Here is a 14,778-nt window from a genome sequence, read left to right as displayed (position 1 = left end):
TGGAAGAGCGAACATGAAATATACTTAGGTATTTTTGTATCACAGTAAACAACGTTGGTCGTTAATTGTTATAATTGGAATGAGCCACAATACTATCTGAGAATGTTCTCGCAGTCAAAACCGCATGCAATACCTATCGGTTGCGTTGCTGCGTAGGTTATGACGATAATCCGAAGGACAGAGCGAGCGATTTTCGGCTGCTTTTGACGGGAGTTGGCAAACTTTCTATTGCATACAGCACGATGTAATTGGGCGTACACGTTTACGGGAGTCTAGTCGAAAGATCAGGAACGTTTTCTTAGTATGGTCCAAAAATATGAAGGTGAGTTTAACCTAACCTCATTCACGTGCCACTCAGAGAAATAACCTTAAACTAAAAACGCTCTTCTTACCTGACGCTGCTTCGTTATGACCAAGATTACTCTTCACAGATCCTATCTTCAGGGCTTTACTTCGTTTCGGCCCGCAGAATACTTTGCTCAAGGCTGCTAACTCTGTCGGGTCGCCCGCTTTCGTTCCTGTGCCATGAGCCTCAATGTAGTGCACATGCCTTGGGTCCACGTTGCTTTCAGCGTAGACTTCACGAAGGAGTTTTTCCTGGAGTATTGCTGATGGAAAAGATATTCCTGTAACAGAAGGCAGATGACCATATGACCAATTGCTCAGTGCGGGCCATTGTTGGTAGTTTGCCCGAGAAAATGAAGCCGCTTTTTAAGGCTGCCGCTTTTGAAGAGCAATCCATTCTTTCTATTGCTTTAGGCTACGCATGCTCCGATAGGCAGTACCCTGAACAAGTTTGCTTTCGAAAAACGTAGCCAACACACGATGGAGTAGGCTGCCCGCGCGGACTGCACTATAACAGAAAAAAAAATACTACTATTTCTGGTGAGTGGTGACATGCCACTCTTTAAATATACACGCTAACTCTCTTTTGGCGAGTCGCGCCTACAATGACTCTCCGACGACAGTATAATGATGTCGAAGAGAGGGTTAATGTGAGCATGAATCAGCGCACGAAAATACGGCAGCAGAATTAGAGCACACAGACACAGCGCTGACACACAGATGACCTTTTTTTTTGCTTAGCGCTGTGTCTGTGTGCTCTCATTCTGTTGACCCGCTCTGCGTGTTGTTTCACTCTCAGATAAGCACCTACTGGGCCACATACACAATGAGTTAAGGTGTATATCTATAGAGTTATGTGTGGAGCAAGTCAAAACTCACCAAAAATAGTAACATATATGTTTTTCTTTCTTGTAGTGTACGCAGCAGCGATGCGCGCTCTCATCGGTATGGGGCAGTATTCTAACAATGCAAATATTTCCAACAGTTCATAGTGGTGTACAATCGCTATATAATGTTCGGATTTCCGTTTCGGCAGAGTAGTACAGTAGGCTTATACAAAGTGAATATTTATCAAAATACGTCAGATTTTAGTAATAGTTGAAGCTCCACGTTCGAATTATTTCGTTAAATCGATAAGTTCGCAATATTGCGAGAAGTATTTTTTGGTCATATCACATTTCAAATTGTAGTGTAGCCATATCCAACAGCTACAGCAGCATTGTTTTTGCCACCAACCCATGCTTGCAGCGCGCATGTGAAAACCCCACGTGGGCAGGTAGAGGCTGGCCCTTGCATGACGCCTTCGATGTCGCCCGCACAAGGGGGAATTTATTACAGTGTGGTTATTAGAAGCCCTGCCAGGCTGACGACGTCGCTCCACCCGCAGGGTCTATTTTATAACATAAAACCTTCCAACTGGCTGTATCTTCGCTTACATTGATAGTGCGTTCGTTATGGTTATAAATACACTCCAAAGCATTGGCACGTATATCGCAATAGGTCACTGAAGCACCGGAGCATGCATCATGTAATATGGAAACAGTAAGCAAAGTGCACATCTCCAAAAACCACCTAGTAGCAATCGCACCTATCTGAGCAGAGTGTTTTGGTCTCACCTTCACTTTTGTAGCCATCGGCATTGATTTTGGTGTGGACAACCTTGCAGTAGATTCGACGAGCCGCACGGGCTCGTTGAAGGAAGAAGGCGCCCACAGTTTCGCTCCGCGCGTAGCCATCAGCTGCACTTGGAAAAGTTTTGTTGTTAGTGCTGACAGTACGGCTGTTATGATGGTCTTTTCTACGTTTTAGTAGCGTGCGTTCAGGAACAAATTGGGGCAGCTTCGCCCCATAGCGGTGCCAAGCCTGAAGGAACAACAGGCCTTGCTTGTTTCTCTTTACATTTGTCTTTCTTTCTATCTTCTCTATCTCTTTATTGTCTCTCATTCTTTGAACTGCTTTCTTTCTCTCTCTGTCCATTTGTTTCTATCCCTTTCTCTCTCTCTATTTATTTCTCTCGCTCTCTCTCTTTGACTCTGTCTCTTGCTGCGTCGGTTTTTCTCTATATATCTCGTTCTCTGTGTATTACTTTCTCTGTCTTTCTGTCCTTTTCTGTCTTTCTTCGCTTTCTTTCTCACTATCTGTTCCTGTCTTTGGTTCTCTCTCTCTGTACTCGTTCTCTCGGCCATCCGAGGTATTGCATCCCACGCCGAACAAATAGGCGCTGCGGAATTGCGCGCACCGGGCGCACATGTTCGGTGACCGAAGCAGAAGATAAAGAAGAGGACGAAGAGAACGCGCGCCGGCGGGTTATAGCGTTGCACTCGCTAGAAAGGTCGAGACCATTGTTGATGATGATAGTTTTGGCGGACGCGTACCGACATAACACAAAAGCATAACAGCGCCGCTGTAAAAACACGTGCTTCCTTTGTTCGAGGGCCCAGTGCACTTTTCTGCCCGCGGAAAGGGGAACAGAGCAATTTTAGGTTGCGAGATTTCAAGTGACGTCTATATGCGTGTTTATTGTAGGCACCGTTTATTAGGGTATTCTTTCACAGGAATTTATCTACAGAGAGTTTGATTTTATTACAGAGATTTTTGAATTTATCACAGAGAGTTTGAGTTTGGTGACACTATCATGACGCTCAGTTCGCAACTGGATATTTATGTATAGGCAAGTTCGTCGACAGGTTCCATTGAAATTCAATACGAGGTTCATTTACTTGGGCTTCTATATCATGCACATGAACTCGCATCTTTCTCCGTTTCTGCCCTCCTCCTCCTAGGGCCTTTCTGTCCTCACTCCCCTCCCCTATACAGAGTAGCATGTAGGCGCCTTTAGGTACGCCAGCAGAATTCCCTGTTTTTCATTAAAGAGCCTTCTCCCTCTCTCACTTCCGCGTGTAGCGGAACTTGGACTCACTTTTTTACTGCTACAGCAGCAGCAGTGAAAGCGGCGTAATAAACAGCAAGGATTCAGCGTATATCCCATATACCTCATACAAACGTTCCGACTACTCTCTCCTGATATGCGCGTTTTAGAACATGCTTGTCGAGGGAAGTTGTTTAGTATTATTTTAATAGCACCATAACAACAAATGCAAGTGGTCGAGTAATTCATGTTAGATATACTGACCTGACGTTACATACCCTCAAAGGGTATTTTGGTGAATATTCTACAACTTCTACGCATCGCATCTGCACAAGCCCTTTTAAACGCACTGTGGACACAAGAGTTAAAGACGTAATGAGGGTTCGACATAACCATAAATATACACAATATTGAAAACATTCGTTGTGTTTACAAACTTAGCGCAGCTTGCACTAAGTCGCGCAAGTCTGGATCACAGCAGCGCTGGTGGGCAAGCTTCAGCTTCTATCGTTAACCATCTGTACAGAATGCATCGGCGGTCATTGAGCGCGTGCCGGTTGATGATTATGAAAATTTTATATCTGCGACACACGGAAAACCTCGACCACGACATCTCTGCTGTAACATTTAAGCAGGGCGGCATGCGCCATATCGGTAAGATTTCCAATAGCCCTAACCGTACGAACGGGACACGCTAGTCGTACGTTTGATTAGCACCTACGTAATGTTGAAGCCGTTTTAGAAGCTACCAGAGCGTGAAATTCATCTCGAACTATTTACAACGAGCTACAATACTGGGGAGCGCGATTACCTAACAGACGCTCCCGTCACCAACTGCAAGCAGGCCTCCGCTGCAGTGACAAAACAAGCTATGACCATTGGATGAACGAGGAAGAAGTGCACATAATAATCCTTCGAATCATATATAGAGCGGAACATGGAGGAAGGAATACTAAGGAGAGGCCCTATCGTATTTCAATGCATTGCGAAAAGTGTGGCGGAAGTGACATCAGATTTATGGGGCAAACAAACCGGTATGGGGGCAAACAAAACAGCAGACGCCCCGCGGCGTGCTCTCCGCGGTGGTTAGCTTCTGCGCAGATTAGTAGTCCCGGCGTAAACTTAGCGCGTATTATGCGGTTCGCGCGCAGTAAAATGTTGCAAGCAGACGTTTGCCAGGCTGTTCGTGCGTGGCAGGCCCGAGCGCTGCGTGCTGAAATTCTTTGTGGAGCGTTTTTGTGCAACGGTACAGAATACCGGTACGTGCCGTGATCAAAAACGTTCAGCGCCTGCATCATCGTATTCGAACTCACCTAGCAGTGACTTACCCGTTCTGCTGGGCGTTAGGCCTTCCCTTTCTCGTAGCCCAATTTCCCGATCTGTTGCCGGATTAGCGGTTCTTTGTACGCACATAACAATTCCAGTACGCACATAACAAGCACGCAGTGAGCGCACACCGCACAATACATACCTCACGTGGTCCGATAACAACAACATAAATTTATTGCCCTTTCTTTGAACGACACAGCCTCTAAAAACGTACGATGCCTTCGGCGCATGTTATGTACGGCGCGCCAGACGCCAAAAACAAAAGTTCACGTGTGTTCTGAGTTGACACAATGAGTAAGAAGCAACAGAGCGCACAACCGAGAGCTTCGCATGCAAATACCATGCATTAGTGTTCAGCAATGAAGCGAACGTGTACGTACACATGAAAAGTGACACCCGGTACTTTCCGCAGTGCACGAGATTTGCACCGGGTATACGCAACCATACGCAACAGCTGGGCATTGCGTAGCTTTCCTAAAGAACACACACAAGGAGCAGCATGCGTGAATCGACTGCGCCGCGGCGCCGCTTGCACGGCGAAAAAAAAAAAAGGCTCGAATCGCGCATGCGCTTGCAAACGACACGGCGGAAATCGCGAAATGTTTCGAGGCTCCTTTGCTAGGAGGCGATGCGGGTGTTTGCGATGTGGAGGCTTCACAAATGTGACGTCAGGGCCTCTCCTTATTTTTCCTTCCTCCATGGAGCGGAACACAGCGAATTCCATGCGCAGCGCCATATGATGATGATGATGATGATGTAGTGGTGGCCTGCATCGCGCGTATATTTGCATCGCGCGTCGCGCCATCTATCGCACCGCGAAGAAACAATATGCGCGCTGCCATGCCAGCCATAGAGTTTCCTAAAATGACCTAGAGGGAACTCTGGCGCTGCGATCGTTCAGCCACCATGGGAATGATGGGTAGTACACGGATTTGCCTAGTCTTCGTGCTTGTGGGCTTCGAACGCACTTGTGGCGTTGTTTATTGCTATGTTTTCGTTTTCTTTCGGATAAAAGAATGGATCCTTGTGAACTTCGTGACCAGATTTGAATCGGTGAGGCTAAAGAAGTTAAAGTGGTGAAGTGGAACTGCTGACTTTTGCTGAACTTCGTTTTGCGACAAAGCGGATGCAGGCTACGCGGAGCCAAACGGAGCCGAAAGAACGAAGTTTAGACAAATCCGTGTACTACCCATGATTCCCATGCTGGCTGAAGCGCGATGCATTGCAGCTCCCATAGACACTAGCGCCAGAGTTCCATCTAGTAAGTATTGTAGGAAACTCTATGACGCCAGCAGACGCTACACAGAGCAAACGTGAAACTTGCGAAACTGAGCCCGTCGGACAGCGTGTTTCGCGTCTTTTCTAGCCTGGACACTTTTGCTCTTTTTATTGGAACATCAAGAAGACCTTGCTCATGCAATTCTACAGTGTATACAGTACGTGCTGAGCAGGCTACGGAAGCAACCTCGCCAGGTACGTACGCCGTTACATTCGTAAAAAAAAAAAAAAGAAAACGTCCGAAAGAGTGAAACGATGTTTGTTTCCCCATATTACAAGTTGTGCACAAAGTTTTGTGAAAACTCATCATTTCAACATGCATCGCGTCATAATTAGAGGACGCTTTACGGGTGGTTTCGCGCAACGTAACTTTTGCTTCACGAGCGCTCTTACAATAATGCGCCTTGCTCACAAAAGCATGCTATCAGAGAGTATCACCTGCAGTTTCGTTCATCGATCCTTTTGGAAGCTATCTGCGCGATTTTGATCTTGTAACGATGATGCTTTACAAGCGAAACTATGCTACTCTTAGTTAAGCCGGTATTGAAATGGGCGGTATCCAGCTGCCTTTTATTAAATATCTGCTGTGTAAATATGTGCTGTGTAAATATGTGCTGCTTGAGTAGCGCTACGCCTGCGACGTAAAAGACACTGCTATGCCTTGTCTCCAAATAAATTTGCGGACATCAAACACTGAAATGGAAGCACGAAATTCTGGCCTGCTGTCGAGGAACACCCTACCATTTATTACCTTTTGAAGACGAAATCTTGAAGGCATGGATGCCATCAAAATCACTAAAGCTTAATACTACGTTGAAAGGGGCAAAGCATGCTGATTGCTTGTGCTTGAAAGCGCTACCTTGAACTACATTTTCACACCCTCACAAAGCTCGCGCCTGCCTTCAACACAGCTGCGTGTCATGCAAATTATGTTCGTAATATGAAATAGGTGGGCATCACACTGCAGATTACACGCAGTTAGTGTACTTACTCGCGCATTTTCACTCGGCTCCTAGCTTTTCTGCTTGAATCACAGTTATCTACTCTCGACGAAGCTGAGAACACCGCACCGGTACTATTCCCATGGCGCGTCGTGATCGTCGCAGACAACGCTAAGTAATATCCTCCTCTTGCGCTGCTTGTTTTGGCATCCAAAGACGACGCAGTAGTGCCCAGACGAGCTCTTATACGCTGAAGCGGCGTGAACGGGTACATTTTCACACTTTTAGGCCTCAGAACTGCAGCTTGCCCTGTTTACTAGGCGTAACCCACGCGCGCCTTGGCAGCCCGGCCAGCCCGGCGTCTGCGTGCGAGGGTATCCGCTCGGCTCGCCAGCAGCCTGGGTGCGAGACAGGCGTGCTCTGGTGTATAGTACAGAACATGCAGGGTATATGTAATAAGCATATACACACCAGCATTATGTCTCAATGGAAAAGACTGCATCGTACAAAAGTTCTGTAGGATCCTAGATAACAAAAGTGATCTAGGATTATGTCCAGCCAAGGAATAAAACACTGCGCGTTTAAGTTGAGGATCTGACACTAAGTAACAAGCAAGAGCTTCACACCCTTTGTGGCGTTATCAAGTACTCTGCACCATTCGTTCAAAACTGCTCTGCGACAAGGCTATAGCCAAATTAGAAAAAAGAGAGGCTTTCACTCTTTTCGCTACTTTCACTCTTTTCGCGAGTCACCAAACGAGCCGGAGCAGCGGCTTGACTCGCGAAGCATCCCCCTACAGTGCTCTGCTCTGGGAGAAACTGGTTTCGGCGTGAGCACTGCAACGGCGTCATAGGTCGCCGTTGTAGCCAATGCAAGCTTCTCTTTCAAAACAACTCGCTGCTGGTGGGAACCAAGCTTGCAGCCTTTCAATTGCGCGTGAGATGCTCTCACACCAGACGGCGCCAACTGATCCTCCACTCAGTTTACTTTTTAGCTATGCGTAGACCTGGTCGCGCAAGAACGAGTCACTTGTAGCCATGGCGGCGGATGTGGTACACTAGATAATATCTTCTAACCGGTTACATTGCGGTCATTGTCAGGCGTGTCGTAAAAATATTAGTCTGGAAGTGTATTACAGAAAAGTGATAACTGTTGTTACTGATGCTGATTTCTAATGAAAATAATGCGCTCTTCTGAAAGTAATCTGCCTTACACTGCAAACGGGTTTGAGCCTTTTAGGGAGTATTGGGCTCGTTGCGCAGCGTGCATCCTAAAGGTACTACGCAAAACCCCCTTCGAAAGGAGGTTCAAAAGGAGGTTCAAAAAGAGGGAGTGATTAGACGGAACTAAGGAGGTAAATTTGTGTTTTTATTGAACTCATTTTGAGGGCTTGAACGGAGCGCATTGGAAGTTTTTCTGGTTCTTTTGAGAGCTTTTAAAGCCTCCTTTTGGAGGTAAAGTTGGTGTTTTTATGTAACCCATTTTGGGGGCTTGAACAGAGCGCATTGAGGGTTTTTCTGCTTCTTTGAGAGCTGTTAAAGCCTCCTTTTCTACGAGGCCCTAGATCGGTCGCGAAATGAAAAAAAAAGTATATTTTAGGCACTATGTTACGTTTACCGGTTAATTTCCGCTACTATTCATCACTAGGACATAATAGAAAATGGACACCAAAGTATTTATGCACAACAATGACATTTGCATACAAGTACGCACGACACAGGAATCGAACTCGCGACCACACGCACTTAAAGCAAGCACTATAACCATTACACCACAGCACCACCACTTGCAAGCTTGCTTTTTTCGTGGGCTTATATATGTACCAATGTATGTACAAAGCGGCTGGTAACCCGTCGGCACAACTTCGAACTTCTGTTCTTGTACCATCGGCGTGTGTTTGCTCTTGCGGAAGGTCAATACATATTTTTGTGGGGCGTCATGCAGGCCGAGCCGATCGACGTAAACACCCTCGGCTCCGAATTCTCCGGTTCACCGTGTCGTGCCGCTATAAAAATTATAAACGTGTGCCCTCTTCACTCGCGCTAAATTCCTGAATACCAGCTTGACAAAGGTATCTTCAGATGAGCGAACGTATGTGCATTCCATGAGCGTATGCTGTGGAGCAATTTTCGTTATTTCTGCAGCCACGAACTGCGCGCGTCCAGATGCGGCAGGGTGTTATGAGCGGTTCGAAGACCGCCTGCGTTCTCATATGAAAGTTACACACGCAGATGCCCGACTTAGAACATTGTACCGCGCCTACATTAAGTGCATTTAATGCGCGCGTACTGCCACGAGCTGCACGCAGGGGCAGCAGCGCGCTCTGAGCAGCTGAATAAAATTCTGTTTCCGCAATTAGCGCTTATTCGCAATGCACTCTTTAGCGCGGACCGCCTGCGTTCGCATATGAAAATTACACACGCAGAAAATTCCAGAGTTACAAGGACATTGTAACGCGCCTACATAAAGTGCGTTGAATGCGCGCGTACAGCCGCGAGCTGCACGCAGCTAGGGGCAGCAGCGCCTTCTGAGCAGCTGAACGCTTATCTATTTCCGCATTTAGCGCTTATTCGCAATGCATGCTTTAGCACGCCATTCAGTGATTCTCTACAACGCATATTCAGTATTTATTTGCGTTCATACTCGGATACTACCCACATTTTTTACTAATTAGCTTTTATTGGTAAGCATCACGCCAACGCGTTAAAGCGAATGCCTAACGCGTGCCCCAAGGTCAACGACAACCTCCCCAGTTTACCAGTGACAGGTCTCCCACAAAACAAAAAAGTTAATGTACTTGCACTTCTCTCTTGTGAACGTCCATGTGTACTTGGCCCTCCCCTCAGACAGATGATGCAGTACCCATTAAAAAAAGCATTACCCTCTTCCTCAATGGAACAGCTGTTCTTGAGAAAATATGGTTCTGTTGAATTACTTCACCACAGCAGCAGAGAGGTTGGCTTGTTTGCAATTCAGAATTTCACAGTCGTAACACAGAAAAACGAGGACTGTAGCAAATATGCAGAAAACTGGAAAAGCTATCCTATGTGCACTCCCTCGTCCACCTGCACACTACGTTAAACTTTAGGTATACAACCACAACCTTCAATTATGCTACTATTGATAAAAGATCACCCATTCTACGTTAGAACACAGTGATGACTTTCTGTCTAACTTTCTGTTGCCTATCTTCTACAATGTGTCATAATCTGCGAATCATCTGTTCAATGTGTTTGGTAATAAAACACAAGCAGTTACATTGAGCAGGCAGTGTTTCAGCAATTTGTTTTGCAAGCACAAATTCATTTCTTCAATTTGCATGCACGACAAGTGGTCATACTTCAATTGATGCAAGAACCAGTGGTTGCAACATTTTATTGGAACCAAACAGCAGCAGTTCTCGTGTCAATGTAAGGATATAGATATATATTTCTATCGTCGTGCACAGAAACTACTCCCAAAACTGAACACGTGGAACAACATATACAGTACAGCCTAAGCACTATACATAATTCACAACAGCAAAGCAATACGAAAGTAGGGTGTAAAATCTCGTCATGATGCGCACTAACTTGTGCACTTCACCGTGCCAGTATGTAAGTACAATCCAAAAAAATAAGCTACCCAAGGAACTTGGTGTCAGCCTACACACGAAGGCAACTAATTAGTACAATAAGGCTAGCATCACTTTTGGGAAATATAAAACCGTGTAGACAGGCAGTTGTACAGTTTTCTATTGCATTAGTTTGCCCTATGGCATCAAAACATGTCGCACATGATTTTGGAGTTGAGTTTCCTACAAAAAAGCCCAAAATAGACCTGTGGTGTTGACTGTAGGTCCACTTACCAAGGTGCATAAAAGCATTCAGCAATGCCCACAAAATTACAAGGTTGCCTTCATATGTTGCTGTACATTTTTACTCACAGATACCTGGAAGCCATCGTAAATTTCTGGAAGTGTGCTTGGGAACTTGTCGGCATAATCACGTGACTGCAATGTACCAATACTTCTAATATGCATAACAAGTACAGCCATGCTTCAATGTTTTTATGCCAGCTAGTGCCATCTGTAACTCAAAAGTTCATCCTTAATTCCTCACCTGATGGCTTACGCATAATTATCACATTGAAAATAATCCAAGCACCATGGCTGCAATGTCAACTTGCAATTAGGCAATCACAGTCACTAAATAAAAAATCCTGTAAATAGTGACTGGTCGCTTTGCACCATGAATCCAAGGAATTGATATGCCATGAGGATGAATAAAAATTGACCACACATATATACAGACTGTGAAACAGTCAGGAGTTCAGTTCATAGGTAAGGAAAACGTGAAAATGAAATCAGAACACGTAGCAACAAAGGGGACGGAATGACACACTATTAACAACTGAAGTTGAACATGTGCTTGGCTTTTTTTGTCATGTGTGTTTATATATTTCTGTGGTTTTGATTACACTTCAGTTACTAGTAGCGCATTGTCCTGTCTGCTCCCTATTACTCTGTGGATGTGTGATTGTTTAGTCTTGCAATTTTTTCGTACTGTGTGTTCACATCTTTCTGTGGTTTCAATTAAACTTCAGTTGCCAGAAGCGCGTCATCCTGTCCCCTTCATTTCTCTGTGCTGTGACTTTTTTTGCACCCTCTTTAACTATAAATATACACCAACTCGCCCAGCTGCCCCTGTTGAGACTTATGTTTGCTGAATAACACTGGGTCCACTCAGCGTCTTTTTAAACAATGCGAAATTTTCAAATGCACACGATATCAGAAAGGTTGCACGCAGTATTGCGCATAACACTCTGCACCAATACCAGTGTTGGCCTAAATGTGGTAAGATGTATGAGCTGTTCGACATAGTGTAAAGTGAGGCACATCAGGGTGTTCCCACAATCATGGGTGTCGGCAGGGGTTTGCACAAAGGGCACCTGCCGCCATCAAGACACACCAGCACTTTACTCCACCCAAGCTACACCAATGCTCTCCTGCTCACCAGGCCGGCACGTTACGCCGCCTTGCACCCCCAAGACAAAATCCTGCCGACACTCATGCCCACAATACACTTGTCTTGAACACAGACTGGTGGACAAGCAACACTTGCTGCTTTGCCAGAAGTGTATTCCTGAAAATTACACAAAAAAGAAGTCCACTAAGATATCTGTATACATAAAAATGAATGTCTTACCGAAGATTCGCACTTGAGTATCCTTATTGCAGGCATTTTGTCAAAACACGAAATAAATACAAAATTGAGATGCTGCTAAGTATTTCCTTGTGAGCGTTTCACTTCGTGTGCACAGGGCGAAAAACAAACGGATGTAAAAAATGCGAAACACGACGAGAAGTGTACTCTTGCCATGTTTACCCTTATGTAGGTAGTTTTTGATGTCAGTAAAGTTATCATTATAAGTACACTTTAAAAGGGTTGTGAATGTTAGCAAGGTCTTGATTAACTGCACCTATTCTGTTTAGGAGTGAAGATTGGGCAACTTGGCGCTGAACCATGGCAAGGCAAAAATAAACAGCGCACTTCTAATGAGGATAAACTAAGGCCTGGGCACAATAACAGCGCTTTCACCTTGTCAAATTGTGTCAACAGTCATGATACTGTGTATTGGTCATAAAACTATGAAAACATAATGCAAAACAGCCAATTAACGAGGGAATAAACAAGATGATTCAACAATCTGGTTCAACAGACTCAACAGCTGACTTATATCAATGTGATTAAATTAGCCTTGCACATCTCCTCATGGCTAAGAATATGCACATGTAACCTTGAGAAATTCCACTGTTGATACGTGACCAATGAAGTTGCATTCCTTCAGTGCCGTTGAATGGCCGTTCCTTCTTTTCTGTTTTCACTGTTTTTAATTTTCATTGTTTTCACTAGCGTAAATGTTCACCCTTTTTGATTTTGTCACTTTGCAGATGGCGTAGGTGTTTTGCCTTTGAATGTGCACGTTTCTTCTGCTTTGTCTTTCATGTTTCTTTTTGTATGCGTATATGTTTTGCCTTTGAACGTGCACATGTTTCTGCTGCTCTGTCTCTCTTTTTGCTCTACTGGGCCTTGTGCACTTTTCAAGCTACCATTGTCGCTTTTCACTTGAGGCCCATTTCCTGTATTTTGCTAAAATAAACATTTATCCATTCATTCAATACCATAAAACGCATGTGCTTCACAATACACACTGCACTTAGCAGATGTCTGTCACATGATATGGCCGTCATTGTATAGCTTTAACATGATTTATTCGTTCTAGCTAAATGAATCCAAGCTAATGATGTTAATGTACCTTGATATGCTATTTCACTGTTCCTTGCTGCATATATATGAAGGTACAGTGCTTATGTACCTTAATATGCTATTTCAGGAGACGGGCAGAGTGCGCAATGCAAAATTGTTGCCGAAAAGTCTTCTCACTTCCTGACAATCTGTGCTTCGGTGGGTTCTCACAGTTGCATGGCGGGAGAAAGATGTCCAGGGTAGTTGACTGCATCCAAGGTAGATGCTGCAAAATGAGAGCGCATGGTCTTGTCACATGTCAATGTGCGCAAATTGACACGATGACGAAGGATTAAAACAAACAAGTGAAGTTGGAGAAAAGAATAAACCGAAAACAAAGTTGTCCTTTATGCACATTCCATCATGTGACAATGTGATAACCGTGACCTTTTGCTCTAATGTATATTCCCTGAAAGCATCAAGCCTCATTCATGCTTTATCGCAGGCAAGAAAATTATATCGTGCAAACAACTTGATCAGGGCGCACTCCTGGGTCGATTGACTGGTCGTATGAAGCATGAGTGATATTCACAGAAGTTCCAAAACATGCATCACACATCATTGCTATCTGAGTTTAACGACTTAAACGCAAAGCATTTGTTAAACACTTCTACGACTTTGAATGGATCTATTTACCTATCTATCTAGCCGCCTACGACTCATAGCTCGTGTGGTTGTTTCGTTAATGGACTGCATGAAGAACATGAATGATGGGTCTTAACTTGAAAATCATGATATGCATTTCATTAACGACATGATTTACACGTCACTCCCTTGGTTCTCTTGCGACTGTTTCGTTAACTTGATATTTACCAAAATAGGTATGGCGTCACAAGAGTGTATGACGCACATAAACGACAGTTTCTAACGTGCAAATCATGACACGCTTGTCATGTATGGCGTTATTTTGACAACATGGTCTCGGGAGCGCTAGTGGCCGTTTCGCCTGCTTCATATACAGCAAAATTGGTATTGTGCAGTGTGACTGTACGTCCAACATAAATGACAGCTGGCAACATGAAAATAATGACATGCATGTCATGTACACACGCCACGCTCATGGTGCGCTCGCGGCCGGTTCGCTAGCTTGACATACACCTAAATTGATATAGCGTGACGTGATTGTGCGACGAACATAAATGACATATAGTAACATAAAAATAACGACATGCATGTCATTTACGGCATGGAGCCTGGTGCACTCGTGTCCGGTTCTCTAACTTGATATCATACCAAGATTGGTATAGCGTGACGTGACTGTATGACGTACATAAATGACAGCTGGTAACATGGAAACAATGAATGACATGCGTGTAATGTACGGCACGGGTTACATGCCACGCTCATTGTGCGCTGGCGGGCATTTCGCAAGCTTGACATGCCGATTTTCTTTTCTTTTTTTTTTTTGCTTTCCATTGCACTTTTCAAGCGACGCAATGTGCAGAAGGTCATCTACAGGTGCATAAGCGACGATAAGGGCTCGCAAAGAGAGATAACATCAGTATTACTTACCATTTTTGTTCCTGACTGTGCCGAGCACGCAGGGTGCCCATCATCTGCTTGGTAATGCACAGCGGCACGCTCGCTTGAGTCGACAGGCCGTCGCGATTATCGCACTCGCAGCGTAGCATGTCGCACTGTCGTCAAAGCACGCATATCACATCCAGCGGCGAGAACACAGCGAGGCTGCGGGTACAAAACGCGCACACACGACCGACACAGCTGATCA

The 14,778-nt window shown here is 44.9% G+C and overlaps 1 protein-coding gene across 1 annotated transcript in view; it reads right to left on the bottom strand.

The window, feature by feature from the left end:
- Positions 1-14,778, bottom strand: part of LOC119391859 (fatty acid synthase) — a 306,146-nt gene that overhangs the window by 195,783 nt on the left and 95,585 nt on the right. Inside the window, exons 5-6 of the mRNA XM_037659508.1 lie at positions 1,962-2,084; positions 393-626 (exon numbers count right to left, since the gene is read on the bottom strand). Of these exons, the coding sequence (XP_037515436.1) occupies positions 393-626; positions 1,962-2,084 (357 nt within the window). The remainder of the gene's footprint in view (positions 1-392; positions 627-1,961; positions 2,085-14,778) is intronic.

The sequence above is a fragment of the Rhipicephalus sanguineus genome, chromosome 4 (assembly GCF_013339695.2).
Source record: "Rhipicephalus sanguineus isolate Rsan-2018 chromosome 4, BIME_Rsan_1.4, whole genome shotgun sequence".
In the NCBI taxonomy this organism is placed as follows: domain Eukaryota; kingdom Metazoa; phylum Arthropoda; class Arachnida; order Ixodida; family Ixodidae; genus Rhipicephalus; species Rhipicephalus sanguineus.
This window is presented reverse-complemented; position numbering and strand designations above follow the sequence as displayed.